Below are 12545 nucleotides of genomic sequence, written 5' to 3' on the forward strand. Positions count from 1 at the left end.
CCACAACCAATTACACTCATACTTCGGGTTAAGTATGCTTCAGGTTAAGTACTCCGTGGACCCGTCTGGAACAGATTGATCCACTTTCCATTACTTTCAATGGGAAAGTTCACTTCAGGTTAAGTACGCTTCAGGTTAAGTACGGACTTCCAGTACCAATTACAGTCATACCTTGGTTTAAGTACACTTCAATTTGAGTACTTTCAGTTTAAGTACTCCACGGACCCGTCTGGAACGAATTAATCCACTTTCCATTACTTTCAATGGGAAAGTTCGCTTCAGGTTAAGTATGCTTCAGGTTAAGTACGGACTTCCGGAACCAATTCAGTACTTAACCTGAGGTTCCAATGTATTACACACTGGTGTTCTGTACATTCATATAGTGATTGTCCTCCTCCTCCGTGTATTTGCAGCAACTGAACCACCCCAACATAATCAAGTATTTGGATTCATTTATTGAGGACAATGAACTTAACATTGTTTTGGAACTTGCTGATGCCGGTGACCTATCTCAGATGATTAAGGTAAGAAGAAGCCTTCTTCTTGAGGCTGCACAGTTCCTTTGATAAGGTAAAATAAAACTTTGGAAATTGGAATCAAGGGTATATTGGGGAAGTGGAGCACAAACAGGTGGAACTCGGAAAATTAGACGATCATCGAAAAGTGCCTTTATTTCAGTAACTCAACTTAAAAGGTGAAACCAATCTATGAGATAGATGCATGACACTCAAAGTAAGATATATCAAGCCTTTATTGGTTGTCATTGTAATTATTTGTCATTAGGCAGGTCAATTATAAATGGAATGTCATTAATGAAATGACCTAGTGATGTTTATTTTTGTTTATCTTTCTAGAGATGTTTATTTTTGTTTGATTGTAACTATTTGTTTTATTACGGTGGAATTTCCAAAAGAAACGTTTGTCAAAATTAAAGGAAAAACGACAAATAATAAGTTGCGTTACTGAAATAAATGCACTTTTCGATGATATTCTGATTTTCCGAGTTTCACCTGTATTTGTATTTTTCAGTTCTTTATAGATCATTTCCCAATATTTCTTAATTCCTTTACAATACCACCAAATATATATGTTGTTGTTGTTTAGTCGTTTAGTCGTGTCCGACTCTTCGTGACCCCATGGACCATAGCACGCCAGCACAATACCACCATATAACAACTTATGGAAACTGGCTGATTCATCTGGGAGACTCTGAGTCGGGGGGGGGGGGGCTGAAGTAGATTAAAGTGTTTAAATGTTAATCTATATATATATATAAATGTTAAAAAGGTGAAACTGTGGGCTCCACTTTTCTCCGAAACCGCTTGACCGATTGTCCTGGAATTTGGACACAATGGTCCATGCCACTCCCCGAGTGTTTGCAGAAAAAAAATTCCCTCAAATCTCACACCTGCGCAGGTAGAAACCTGCTATCCCTCCAAGTAAAACAGCGCCCTCAAGTGGAATTCCTCCCACAGCACACCCCTCCCTTCCTGTGGAATCTACACCACACCCACAAACCAAATAATGACACCATCAACCAAGCAACTGAAACCACCAAGGCGGCCATTACCAGACCCCTAGGCCCTGCCAGGCTGCTAGGCCCGGGGGGGGGAGGGCGAGCGCCCGGATCACAGGTTGCAGCACGGCCTTTGTTTTATGTAGGCCCCTGCCAGGCCCCCAGGTCCCCACTAGGCCCCGGGGGGAGAGGGGGAGTGCCCGGATTGCAGGCCGCAGCACGGAGTTTGTTTTATGTAGGCCCCTGCCAGGCCGCCAGGCCCCCACTAGGCCCGGGGGGGGGGGAAATAACCCACAGCAACGCACTTGGGGGCATGGCAAGGCGTTTTTACTTTTAAATTTAGCAGGCGTTGTAAAACAGGGGGACACTGAGGCTCAGGGGGATCTGAAGGGGGGCTATTACCCTCCATTTGACAGACTAACGCACAGCAATGCGTGCAGGGCCAGCTAGCCTATATATATATATATATATGTAAAAAAAGGTGAAACTGTGGACTCCACTTTTCTCAGTAACCGCTTGACCGATTGTCCTGGAATTAGGACACAACGGTGCATGCCACTCCCCGAGTATTTGTACCACCTCGGATTGCTCACATCTTATACTTGCGCAGGTAAAAACCTGCTTTCCCACAAACTAAAACAGCGCCCTCAAGTGGCGTTATTCCCACAGCTCCTCCTCCTCCCTCCCCATGGAGTATAGCCCACACCCACAAACCCCGCCTCCGCCACGAGATCCTGTAAAACAGGGGGAGTCTGAGACTCAGGAGGATCTGAAGGGGGGGCTATTATCCTCCATTTGACAGACTAACACACAGCAGTCGGTTGTGGGTCATGTGTGTGTGTGTGTGTGTGTGTGTGTGAAAAATGTGAAACTGTGGGCTCCACTTTTCTCGGTAACCGCTTGACCAATCGCCCTGAAATTTGGACACAATGGTCCATGCCACTACCCGAGTGTTTGTACCACCTCGGATTGCTCACATCTCATACCTGCACAGGTAAAAACCTGCTTTCCCACAAACTAAAACAGCGCCCTTAAGTGGCGTTCTTCCCACAGCTCCTCCTCCTCCACCTCCTCCCTCCCCTTGGAGTCTAGCCCACACCCACAGACCCCGCCTCCGCCATGAGATCTGACACTCACGGAGATCATACCTGCCAAGTTCCTGCCTGAAAAATAAGGGATCAGACCGGAAGTAGCGCTGCCGCCATTTTGGAACTGGGCGGAGCATGCTCAGAAGTGACTTTTGATGCTGCTCTGCCCAGGTCCAAAATAGCCACGGCACCAGAAGTTGCGCTGCCGCCATTTTGGAACTGGGCAGAGCAGCATCAAAAGTCGCTCCTGAGCATGCTCTGCCCAGTTCCAAAATGGCCGCCGCGCCAGAATAAACCGGGGGGAAACAAAAAAAATTTGTTTTTTCAGCTGGGAACAGCTGGAAAAACGGGGTTTTTCCAGGGAATACAGGAGTCTTGGCAGCTATGACAGAAATCCATCCGCCAATCCTCAGGAGCAAGCCCGCTTCCTCAGACGGTGACTTGACACCCGGCAGGCCCAAATGCCACAGCAGCCAACTGAAAACAGGCCTTTTGCAGCAATGAGGCCGAGTAAAGGTTTGAAGACTAGGCCAAACAGGTGGGGGCTCCCCTGGGTGGGGGGTGGGGGAAGGAGGGGGCGGGAAGGACATGAGATAAGATAAGATAGCTTTATTGTCATTGTCCCCTTGCGGGAACAACACAATTACTCGGTTGCTACATCCACTCAGATAAAGCATTCCGCATAATCCAAATTTACAAAACCTAATTAAAAACAGTAAATATAATACAAATAACAAATAAAATGACTTCAAAGTCCAGGCTTTCCATTTAAGGCCAAAATCGCTCTAGAGAAGAAACTGTTCCTGAGACGGCTCATTCTTGCCTGCATTGTTCTGTATCTCCGTCCCGATGGCAGGAGCTCAAAGAATGATATGTCTAGTGCTTTTCTATGGCACCTGGTGGTGTAGATTTGGTCTAAGGTGGAGAGTGAGCAGCCAAGAATGCTCTCTGCTGTTTTAATAATTCTGCACAGCCCTGCTCTATCCTGAGAAGTACAGCTTCCGAACCATGCACTTAAACCATACGTGAGCACAGTGATAGAAGGCAAGCAGCAGCTTTTGTGGAAGAGGGTTTTTCCTTAAAATTCTCAAAAAATACAGTCTCTGCTGCGCATTCTTCACAAGCCCCCTTGTATTAACACTCCAGGACAGATCCTCCTGTAACTCAATGCCTAGAAATCTAAACGTTGTTAACCTCTCCACACAAATTCTGTCAATCAAAAGTGGCTGGACCTCGTTCCTCTGTCTCCTAAAGTCCACCACAAGCGCCTTTGTTCTCTTTGTATTTATGAGCAAGTTATTAACTCTGCACCACTCTGTCAGCCGCTCCACCTCATCTCTATAGTCCGTTTCACCCTCCTTATCAGAGATGAGCCCGATCACGGTTGTGTCATCTGCAAATTTGACAACCCTATTTCTAGGGTGGGCAGCGACACAATGAGTCAGGACAGGGTGGGGCCGATCACAGGGATGAGCCTGGGGGTGGGGGGGGGAGGAGTTTGAAGGGGGACTCTGAGGACCCATTTAACAGACTAAGCCACAACAACGTGTGGCAGGGCCAGCTAGTAGGATATAAGAAGTAATATTTGAATTTATGGAAAGTTTTTGGGAATAAATGTTAGGCTAAGGGGGGAAATAGAAGATAGATGGATGGATGGGGAAATAAATTTAGATTTGGATTAATTGATGAATTCTAGGTTTAGGATTATTATTATGATGATGATTGGGATGATTTGGCTGGTGTAATCAGAGAAACCTTGGTCAGAAGAGGGGCGTTGGGGAATGGCCCTGCCTATATCCATGTTAGATTTCTTATTTTGCATTTCTTCTTATTATTATTACTATTATTATTATTCTTTATTATTATTATTGGGACGATTTGGCTGGCGTCATAAGAGACGAGGGGAGTTTGGGAAATGGGCCTGCCTATATCCATGTTGATTTCTTATTTTACATTTCTTTTTATTATTATTATTATTATTTATTATTATTTATTATTATTATTGGGATGATTTGGCTGGCATCATAAGAGAAGAGGGGAGTTTGGGAAATAGCCCTGCCTATATCCATGTTATTTCTTATTTTGCATTTCTTCTTATTTGTATTATTTTTATTTATTACTATTTATTATTAATTATTGTGATGATTATTCTGTATTATTATTGGGATGATTTGGCTGGTGTCCTCAAAAAAACCATTGGTCAGAGAGGGGCATTGTTGAATGGCCCTGCCTATATCCATGTTGATTTCCTATTTTGCATGTCTTCTTCTTCTTCTTCTTCTTCTTCTTCTTCTTCTTCTTCTTCTTCTTCTTCTTCTTCTTCTTCTTCTTCTTCTTCTTCTTCTTCTTCATCTATATCAGGCATCCCCCAACTGCGGCCCTCCAGATATTTTGGCCTACAACTCCCATGATCCCTAGCTAACAGGACCAGTGGTTGGGGAAGATGGGAATTGTAGTTTAAAGGCTAAGGGGGAAAATAGAAGATGGATGGATGGGGAAATAAATTTAGATTTGGATTAATTGATGAATTCTAGGTTTAGGATTATTATTATTATTATTATTATTATTTATACCCCGCCCTTCCCAGTCAAGACAGGGCGGCTAACAACAAGAATATCAAAGCAAGCATCAAAGAAACAATTCCATTAAAATGCAGATTAAATACAATGTCAAAATTAAATTTTAAAATTAGGAATCTACAAATGCAACCTCATTTAAATCTCTGTAGGATAAAGCCTATGGGGAGGATAGTTGATGAATTATAGGTTTAGGGTACAGGTAGGTAGCCGTGTTGGTCTGGATCGAAGTAAAATAAAAAAAATTCCTTCAGTAGCACCTTAAAGACCAACTAAGTTTTTATTTTGGTATGAGCTTTCGTGTGCATGCACACTTCTTCAGGTTTAGGGTAGTTTATGTTTCTTAGAATAGATATAGAATCATAGAATCTAGAGTTGGAAGAGACCACAAGGGCCATCCAGTCCAACCCCCTGCCAAGCAGGAAACACCATCAAAGCATTCTTGGCATATACCTGTCAAGCCTCTGATTAAAGACCTCCAAAGAAGGAGACTCCACCACACTTCTTGGCAGCAAATTCCACTGCCCAACAGCTCTTACTGTCAGGAAGTTCTTCCTAATGTTGAGGTGGAAGCTTCTTTCTTGCAGTTTGAATCCGTTGCTCCGTGTCCGGAGTTGAGAGATAAGGAAAATTTTTAAAAAATGATTTCAGTTATAATAGGCAAGTTGCTTAAAAGTGGACCCAGTGTGGGGGGAATTGAGGAAGGCCACAATGTCAAGTAAAAATGTTAGAATTGATATGTTTTTTAAAAAATGTTTTTTCTTGCTTTTGTTTTTGTTGTGATTTTTCTTGTATTTTGTTGTGTTTGAAAATGAATAAATATTACCGTATATTCTGGCGTATAAGATGACTGGGCATATAAGACAACCCCCAACTTTTCCAGTTAAAATATAGAGTTTGGGATATACTCACCGTCTAAGACGACCCCTGACTTTTGAGAAGATTTTCCAGGGTTAAAATTAGTCTTATATGCAGGAATATACAGTATTGGGGGAAAACAACATAAGTGCTGCAATACAATACCTGATATTAGAGCAGCATTCAGTAGCTTGTTTACTAAAGGGAGAATTCTTTTATAATTATGCTTCTGATGAACATCTTCAAGATGCTGGGTTGAAAAAAACAAAAACAAAGCAAAACAGCAGCAGACCCCGAACAAATCCTTTTGTTTCTTAAGGCAAAGCACTCCAGACATTTGTTGTTTTAGGCATTAAATATGTTCTGCAAGGTAATTAACGAGATTAAGGCTGATGATCATTGGTGTCCGTTCAAAAATGTCAAACCTATTTAAGCATATTTTTTCGTAATGCTGTTAATTAGTGAATTGCATTGAAGTTTATATACATAGGCAGGGAGTTAAATGGGAAGCAGAGGCTGAGCCACTTTGCCTGATGGTCAACCACAGAGCCTAGGGCTTGCTGATCAGAAGGTCGGGTTCGAATCCCCGCGACGGGGTGAGCTCCCGTTGCTCGGTCCCAGCTCCCGCCAACCTAACAGTTCGAAAGCACGTCAAAGTGCAAGTAGATCAATAGGCACCACTCCAAGCGGGAAGGTAAACGGCGTTTCCGTGCACTGCTGTGGTTCGCCAGAAGCGGCTTAGTCATGCTGGCCACATGACCCGGAAGCTGTACGCCGGCTTCCTCGGCCAATAATGCGAGATGAGCGCCGCAACCCCAGAGTCGGTCACGACTGGACCTAATTCCACCTAAACATTAGGAAGAACTTCCTGACAGTAAGAGCTGTTCGACAGTGGAATTTGCTGCCAAGGAGTGTGGTGGAGTCTCCTTCTTTGGAGGTCTTTAAGCAGAGGCTTGACGGCCATATGTCAGGAATGCTTTGATGGTGTTTCCTGCCTGGCAGGGGGTTGGACTGGATGACCCTTGTGGTCTCGTCCAACTCTATGATTCTACTAGCTGACCTGGCCATGCGTTGCTGTCAGCCATATGTCGGGAATGCTTTGGTGGTGTTTCCTGCTTGGCAGGGGGTTGGACTGGATGACCCTTGTGGTCTCTTCAAACTCTATGATTCTAGGATTCTACTACCTGACCCGGCCACGCATTGCTGTCAGCCATATGTCAGGAATGCTTTGGTGGTGTTTCCTGCTTGGCAGGGGGTTGGACTGGGTGGCCCTTGTGGTCTCTTCCAACTCTATGATTCTATGACCTCCTAATGGTCAGTGGTCCCTTTATTATATATATGTATATTATATATGCTTAAATACCTCCTAATGGTTGGGGGTCCCTTTATTCCTTACAGTAAGGTAGCAGCTGATGAACACATAAGCCATGAGAGAGAGAGAGAGAGAGAGAGAGAGAGAGAGAGAGAGAGAGAGATTCAGTAGTGTCTCGTTCATCTTTTTGTTTGTCTTCCCTTCACAGTATTTTAAAAAGCAGAAGCGGCTAATCCCGGAACGGACGGTTTGGAAGTATTTTGTGCAGTTGTGCAGCGCTGTTGAACACATGCACTCCCGCCGGGTTATGCACAGAGGTAACATTAATTCATACTCTCTTTCTGCTGAATAATAGTATAATGTTCCAATTAGCAAGCGCCTACATTCAAAAACAATTACGCTGATGTTCAGCCCTTGCATGCTTGGAGACATCGGAGCTCACAAGACGGATTCCTCCTTGTGCTTGGTAGTAAAGCGTTCCGTCTCGGCTGATCAGCAGAATAATGAAGGCGAGGCGCCTGTAGTTGCCACAACTGAAATTCGATAGATGTGTCGCAGTAGGGTGATGACTTTTTTACAACCTCATTTCCCTATATCATAATTTGATGAGCTTTCATTAAAGATCAGATAAAATCTCACTTTCAATGAGATACAAAATGATTTAAAAAATTTTATTGATCCGTTTTTGGACCATTTTTGAAGTCGCTGTAAGCAGATATCAAATTGAACCCAAGCTTGAGAGTCACATATATACAACATTATATAGGGTCATCAAACACACAAGGAAGCTTTATTTAGCTGCAGTAACAGTAGAGACGCTGCTAGAGGGCGATGTTTTGCTACCTCTCCTGGAGGTTCTTTTCCCAGCATGCCCGGCAGGGTCTGCTGGCTGAGTTTTAAGGTCCCCAAAAGGGGTTTTTACCTTGCGCAGGTGTGACATTTGTATAGCCTATGTTGCTAAGAACCCTCCCCGTTGTGGAATGTGGCATTGTGTCCAAATTTGATAGGAAATATATATAGAATTGTGAATACCATTTTATGAAATGGTCAAACAGCATACCAAAAAATTAAAAAACTGTTTGTGCGTGACCTTTTGAAATATTTCAATGGAATAGACCTCATTTTAGTCATTAATAGGCAAAAGTTCATCTATTTGTGCTACAGGAAATATTTTTTGAGGGGGAAAAATGAAAAGTCATCACCCTAGTGTTGCAGCATCTATAATACCATATATTCCGGTGTATAAGATGACCCCCCAACATTTCCAGTTCCATTGGTGCCTCGACTTATGGATTTAATTCGTTCTGAAGGCACCTTCGTAGGTCGACAAATTCGTAAGTCGGAAAGCACCATTGGAAACACGGTTTCCCAGAGGAATGCATTGGAAACTGAAAAATTCGTACGTCGAGGAAACTGCATCTAAAAACTCGCAAGTCGAGGAAACCGCATCTAGCCGCGAATGGGTTTTCCGTTCGGATGTCGCACAAATCGTAAGCGCGCAGCCACTTTTTCCACTCGTAACTCGAAAAGGTCGGATTTTGAATAGCTCGTAAGTCGAGCTCGCACTGTATTCCGGCGTATAAGACGGCCCCCAACGTTTCCATTTAAAATATAGAGTTTGGGATATACTCGCCGTATAATAAATGTGACATGGATAAAACTATACTATTGATCGAAACAAGTGGGCTGCAGTAACTAAGCCAACAAGGGAAGCAACAATGTATATTGGAGGTGTCAATGTGTCTTGAGATCAATCACAGCGGTTCTCAACCTGTGGGTCCCCAGATGTTGTCAGACTACAACTCCCATCATCCCCTCAACTCCCATCGTCCCTGAGCTCTGGCCTTGCTAACTGGGGCGATGGGAGTTTTAGTTCAACAACATCTGGGGACCCACAGGTTGATAAAGGCTGATTCGGTATGTGAGGTGGGGCTTACAAGTTGGAAGAGGGAGGGAAGGAAGGAAGGGGTGTGAGAGAGGATGGAAGGAAGGAAGGAGTGAGAGAGAGAATGAAAGGGAAGGAGGGAGGGGAGGGAGGGAGGAGGGAAGGAAGGAGTGAAAGAGAAAGAAAGGGAAGGAAGGAGGGAGGGAAGAGAGAGAGAGGGAAGGAGGGAGGGAAGGGGTGAGAGAGAGAATGAAAGGGAAGTAGGGAGGGGAGTTGTAGTTCAACAACATCTGGGGACCCACAGGTTGAGAAAGGCTGGTATGTGAGGTGGGGCTTACAAGTTGGAAAAGGGAGGGAGGGAGGGAAGGAAGGAAGGAAGGGGTGAGAGAGAGAGAGAAAGGGAGAGAAGGAAGGGGTGAGAGAGAGAGGAAGGAGGGAGGGAAGGGGTGAGAGAGAGAATGAAAGGGAAGGAGGGAGAGAGAGAGAAGGAAGGAAGGAAGGAGGGAAGGAGAGAAAGAAAGGGAGGGAGGGAAGAGAGAGAGAAAGAGAGACAAGGAAGGAAGGGGTGAGAGAGGGAGGAAGAGGGAAGGAAGTAAGGAGGGAGGGAAGGAATGAAGGAAGGGGTGAGAGAGAGAATGAAAGGGAAGGAGGGAAGGAGAGAAAGAAAGAAAGAAAGAAAGGGAGGGAGGGAAGAGAGAAAGAAAGAGAGAGAAGGAAGGAAGTGGTGAGAGAGAGAGAGGAAGAGGGAGGGAAGGAAGGAGGGAAGGGAGGGGTGAGAGAGAATGAAAGGGAAGGAGGGAGGGGGAGAGAGGGAAGGGAGGGAGGAGGGAAGGAGAGAAAGAAAGGGAGGGAGGGAAGAGAGAGAGAAAGAGTGACAAGGAAGGAAGGAGTGAGAGGAAGAGGGAAGGAAGGGGTGAGAGAGAGAAGGAAAGGGGAGGAGGGAGGGGGAGAGAGAGAGGGAAGGAAGGAGTGAAGGAGAGAAAGAAAGAAAGGGGGAGGAAAGAGAAAGAGACAAGGAAGGAAGGGGTGAGAGAGGGGGAAGGAAGAGCATAACAGCACTTTATGCTATTGCAGCGTTTTAAGCCAGACTCAATTTTCATTTGTTTGTTGTGGGAAGATAATGTTTATCCTTCCCCACAAACCTCCTCTCTCCTGGTGTGTAAAATAGACTGGAGAATCATCAATATTATGGCTTAGGAAATTCAGTTTTCAAAGTTCTATATAGAGATGTGAAGGCCCAGAAAAAAAACCCGGTAAAATTTGGAAGAATACCGGTCCCCCCCCCCCCCGTTTTTCCCCTGAAGCCTTTTTTGTGTTTTTTTCTGAAAAATCGGGAAAAATAAATAAATTAAATACTGTGGAGAGGAAATATGAATAATTGTTACTTCTGAATTTTTTTTTAATTGTGGAGGTTTTTTTGTTCCACATAAACTAGTAAACAGTTCAAGAGATTGTTGCTCCATTTGTTACAAATGCAGATAAATGTTATTTTAAAAGTAAATTCTGTTTGTAATAACTGTTTGGATACACTCTGTTTTTAATATGCTGGTTGTGATCATTTTATGCCCTTGAAAATTGCCCATAGTTATATTTGATGTTTTTAAAGTAACAGAAGGACTTTCAATATGGGAAAGAAAGAAAAAAGTACCGTATATTATGGCATAGAAGACGACCCCCAACTTTTCCAGTTAAAATATAGAGTTTGGGATATACACGTCATATAACAAATACGACCCGGCATATAAGACGATCCCAACTTTTCCAGTTAAAATATAGAGTTTGGGATATACACGTCATATAACAAATACGACCCGGCATATAAGACGATCCCAACTTTTCCAGTTAAAATATAGAGTTTGGGATATACTCGCCGTATAAGAAATACGACCCGGCATATAAGACGACCCCCGACGTTTCCACTTAAAATATAGAGTTTGGGATATACACGCCATATAAGAAATACGACCTGGCATATAAGACGACACCCGACTTTTCCAGTTAAAATACACGGGGGTTTTCCTGAGCTTCAAAATTTCTGGAAATTTTACATCTCTAGTTCTATACATGCATACCTAGTCACTCATCATTGGGGAGGAGGTTGTGGGCTGTGATGGAGCCCACCCCAAAACCCCTCTTTTTTTTACTTACTTTTTCTCTTCTGTCTTCCAGACATAAAGCCAGCCAATGTGTTCATAACAGCCACCGGAGTTGTGAAACTTGGAGATCTTGGACTGGGGCGCTTCTTTAGCTCTAAAACTACTGCCGCACATTCCTTAGGTAAGACCCTTCGTGAAATTGTGCCTCAGTGACAGTTACCTAATTCACCTGACTCAGAGATTTCTTGGTCACATGGTGTTGTTTTTTTTACCTATTAGTGATTAAATTATATATTTTACTAGCTGGACCGGCCACGTGTTTAGGGTTGCCAGACTCAATAGAGGACAGGGCTTCTGTGCCTTTAATTGCCCTGCTCTCTTTTGAGTCTGGAAACCTGAAAAAGAAATCAGCAGACCCTTTGTTTAATTTCCAAGCAAAGGCATAGCTACCAAGAACCCCGTATTTCCCGGAAACCCCCCGTTTTTACTTACTGTTTCCCGGAGGTCTCCCGTTCCAGCTCCTCTCCTGTTAATTCCCCCCCCCTGTCTGCGGCCATTTTTCTGGTGCTGCTTTGCCCATCTATGGGCACCAGTAAATGGCTGGCGCCTACACATGTCCGGAAGTGCGTAGACGCAACTTCCGGTGTCGCGCAGCTGCCGATCCCGGATTTCTCCGCCGGGTACTTGGCAGCTATGAGCAAAGGGTCTGCTGGTTTCCCTTTAAGGTTTCCAGACTCAAAAGAGAGCAGGGCAATTAAAGGCACAGATGTCCTGTCCTCTATTGAGTCTGGCAACCCTACACGCATTGCTGTGGTTCATCCCTGTGATTCGTCCTGACCCGACCCATGACCCGTCCTGACCCCGTCCTGTCCCCAACCCCAGGGCAGGTGAGTCCCCACCTCCGCTCAGCTCAGCCTGCCGTTTCGCTCTTGTGGGGCCTGTTGTATTGCCTGTTTTGGAGAGGGAAGCTTTTCTAGCTGCAGAACCTGTAGAGTCGCCGCTAGAGGGTGATGTTCTGCAAGCTCTCCTGTTCCTGTTTTTCGGTTTTTTCAAAAAAATCATGATTTTTACCTGTGACAGGTGTGATATCTGTAGAATCTAAGATTATGGAAACACTCGGGTATTGGAATGGAATGTTGTGTCAAAATTTGAACATAATTGGTCAAGCTGTTTGGGAGAAAAGTGGAATATAACAAACATTGGACAGTTTACAT

At 44.2% G+C, this 12545-nt stretch overlaps 1 protein-coding gene across 3 annotated transcripts in view; it reads left to right on the plus strand.

The window, feature by feature from the left end:
• NEK6 (NIMA related kinase 6) overlaps positions 1-12545 on the plus strand; it is an 88338-nt gene that overhangs the window by 52466 nt on the left and 23327 nt on the right. For all 3 annotated transcript variants that reach the window (XM_035112725.2, XM_035112724.2, XM_060270303.1), the window contains exons 5-7: positions 414-524; positions 7559-7667; positions 11405-11512. In XM_035112725.2, coding sequence (XP_034968616.1) covers positions 414-524; positions 7559-7667; positions 11405-11512 — 328 coding nt within the window. The remainder of the gene's footprint in view (positions 1-413; positions 525-7558; positions 7668-11404; positions 11513-12545) is intronic.

This window comes from Zootoca vivipara, chromosome Z, assembly GCF_963506605.1.
Source record: "Zootoca vivipara chromosome Z, rZooViv1.1, whole genome shotgun sequence".
NCBI classification, from domain to species: Eukaryota; Metazoa; Chordata; class Lepidosauria; order Squamata; family Lacertidae; genus Zootoca; species Zootoca vivipara.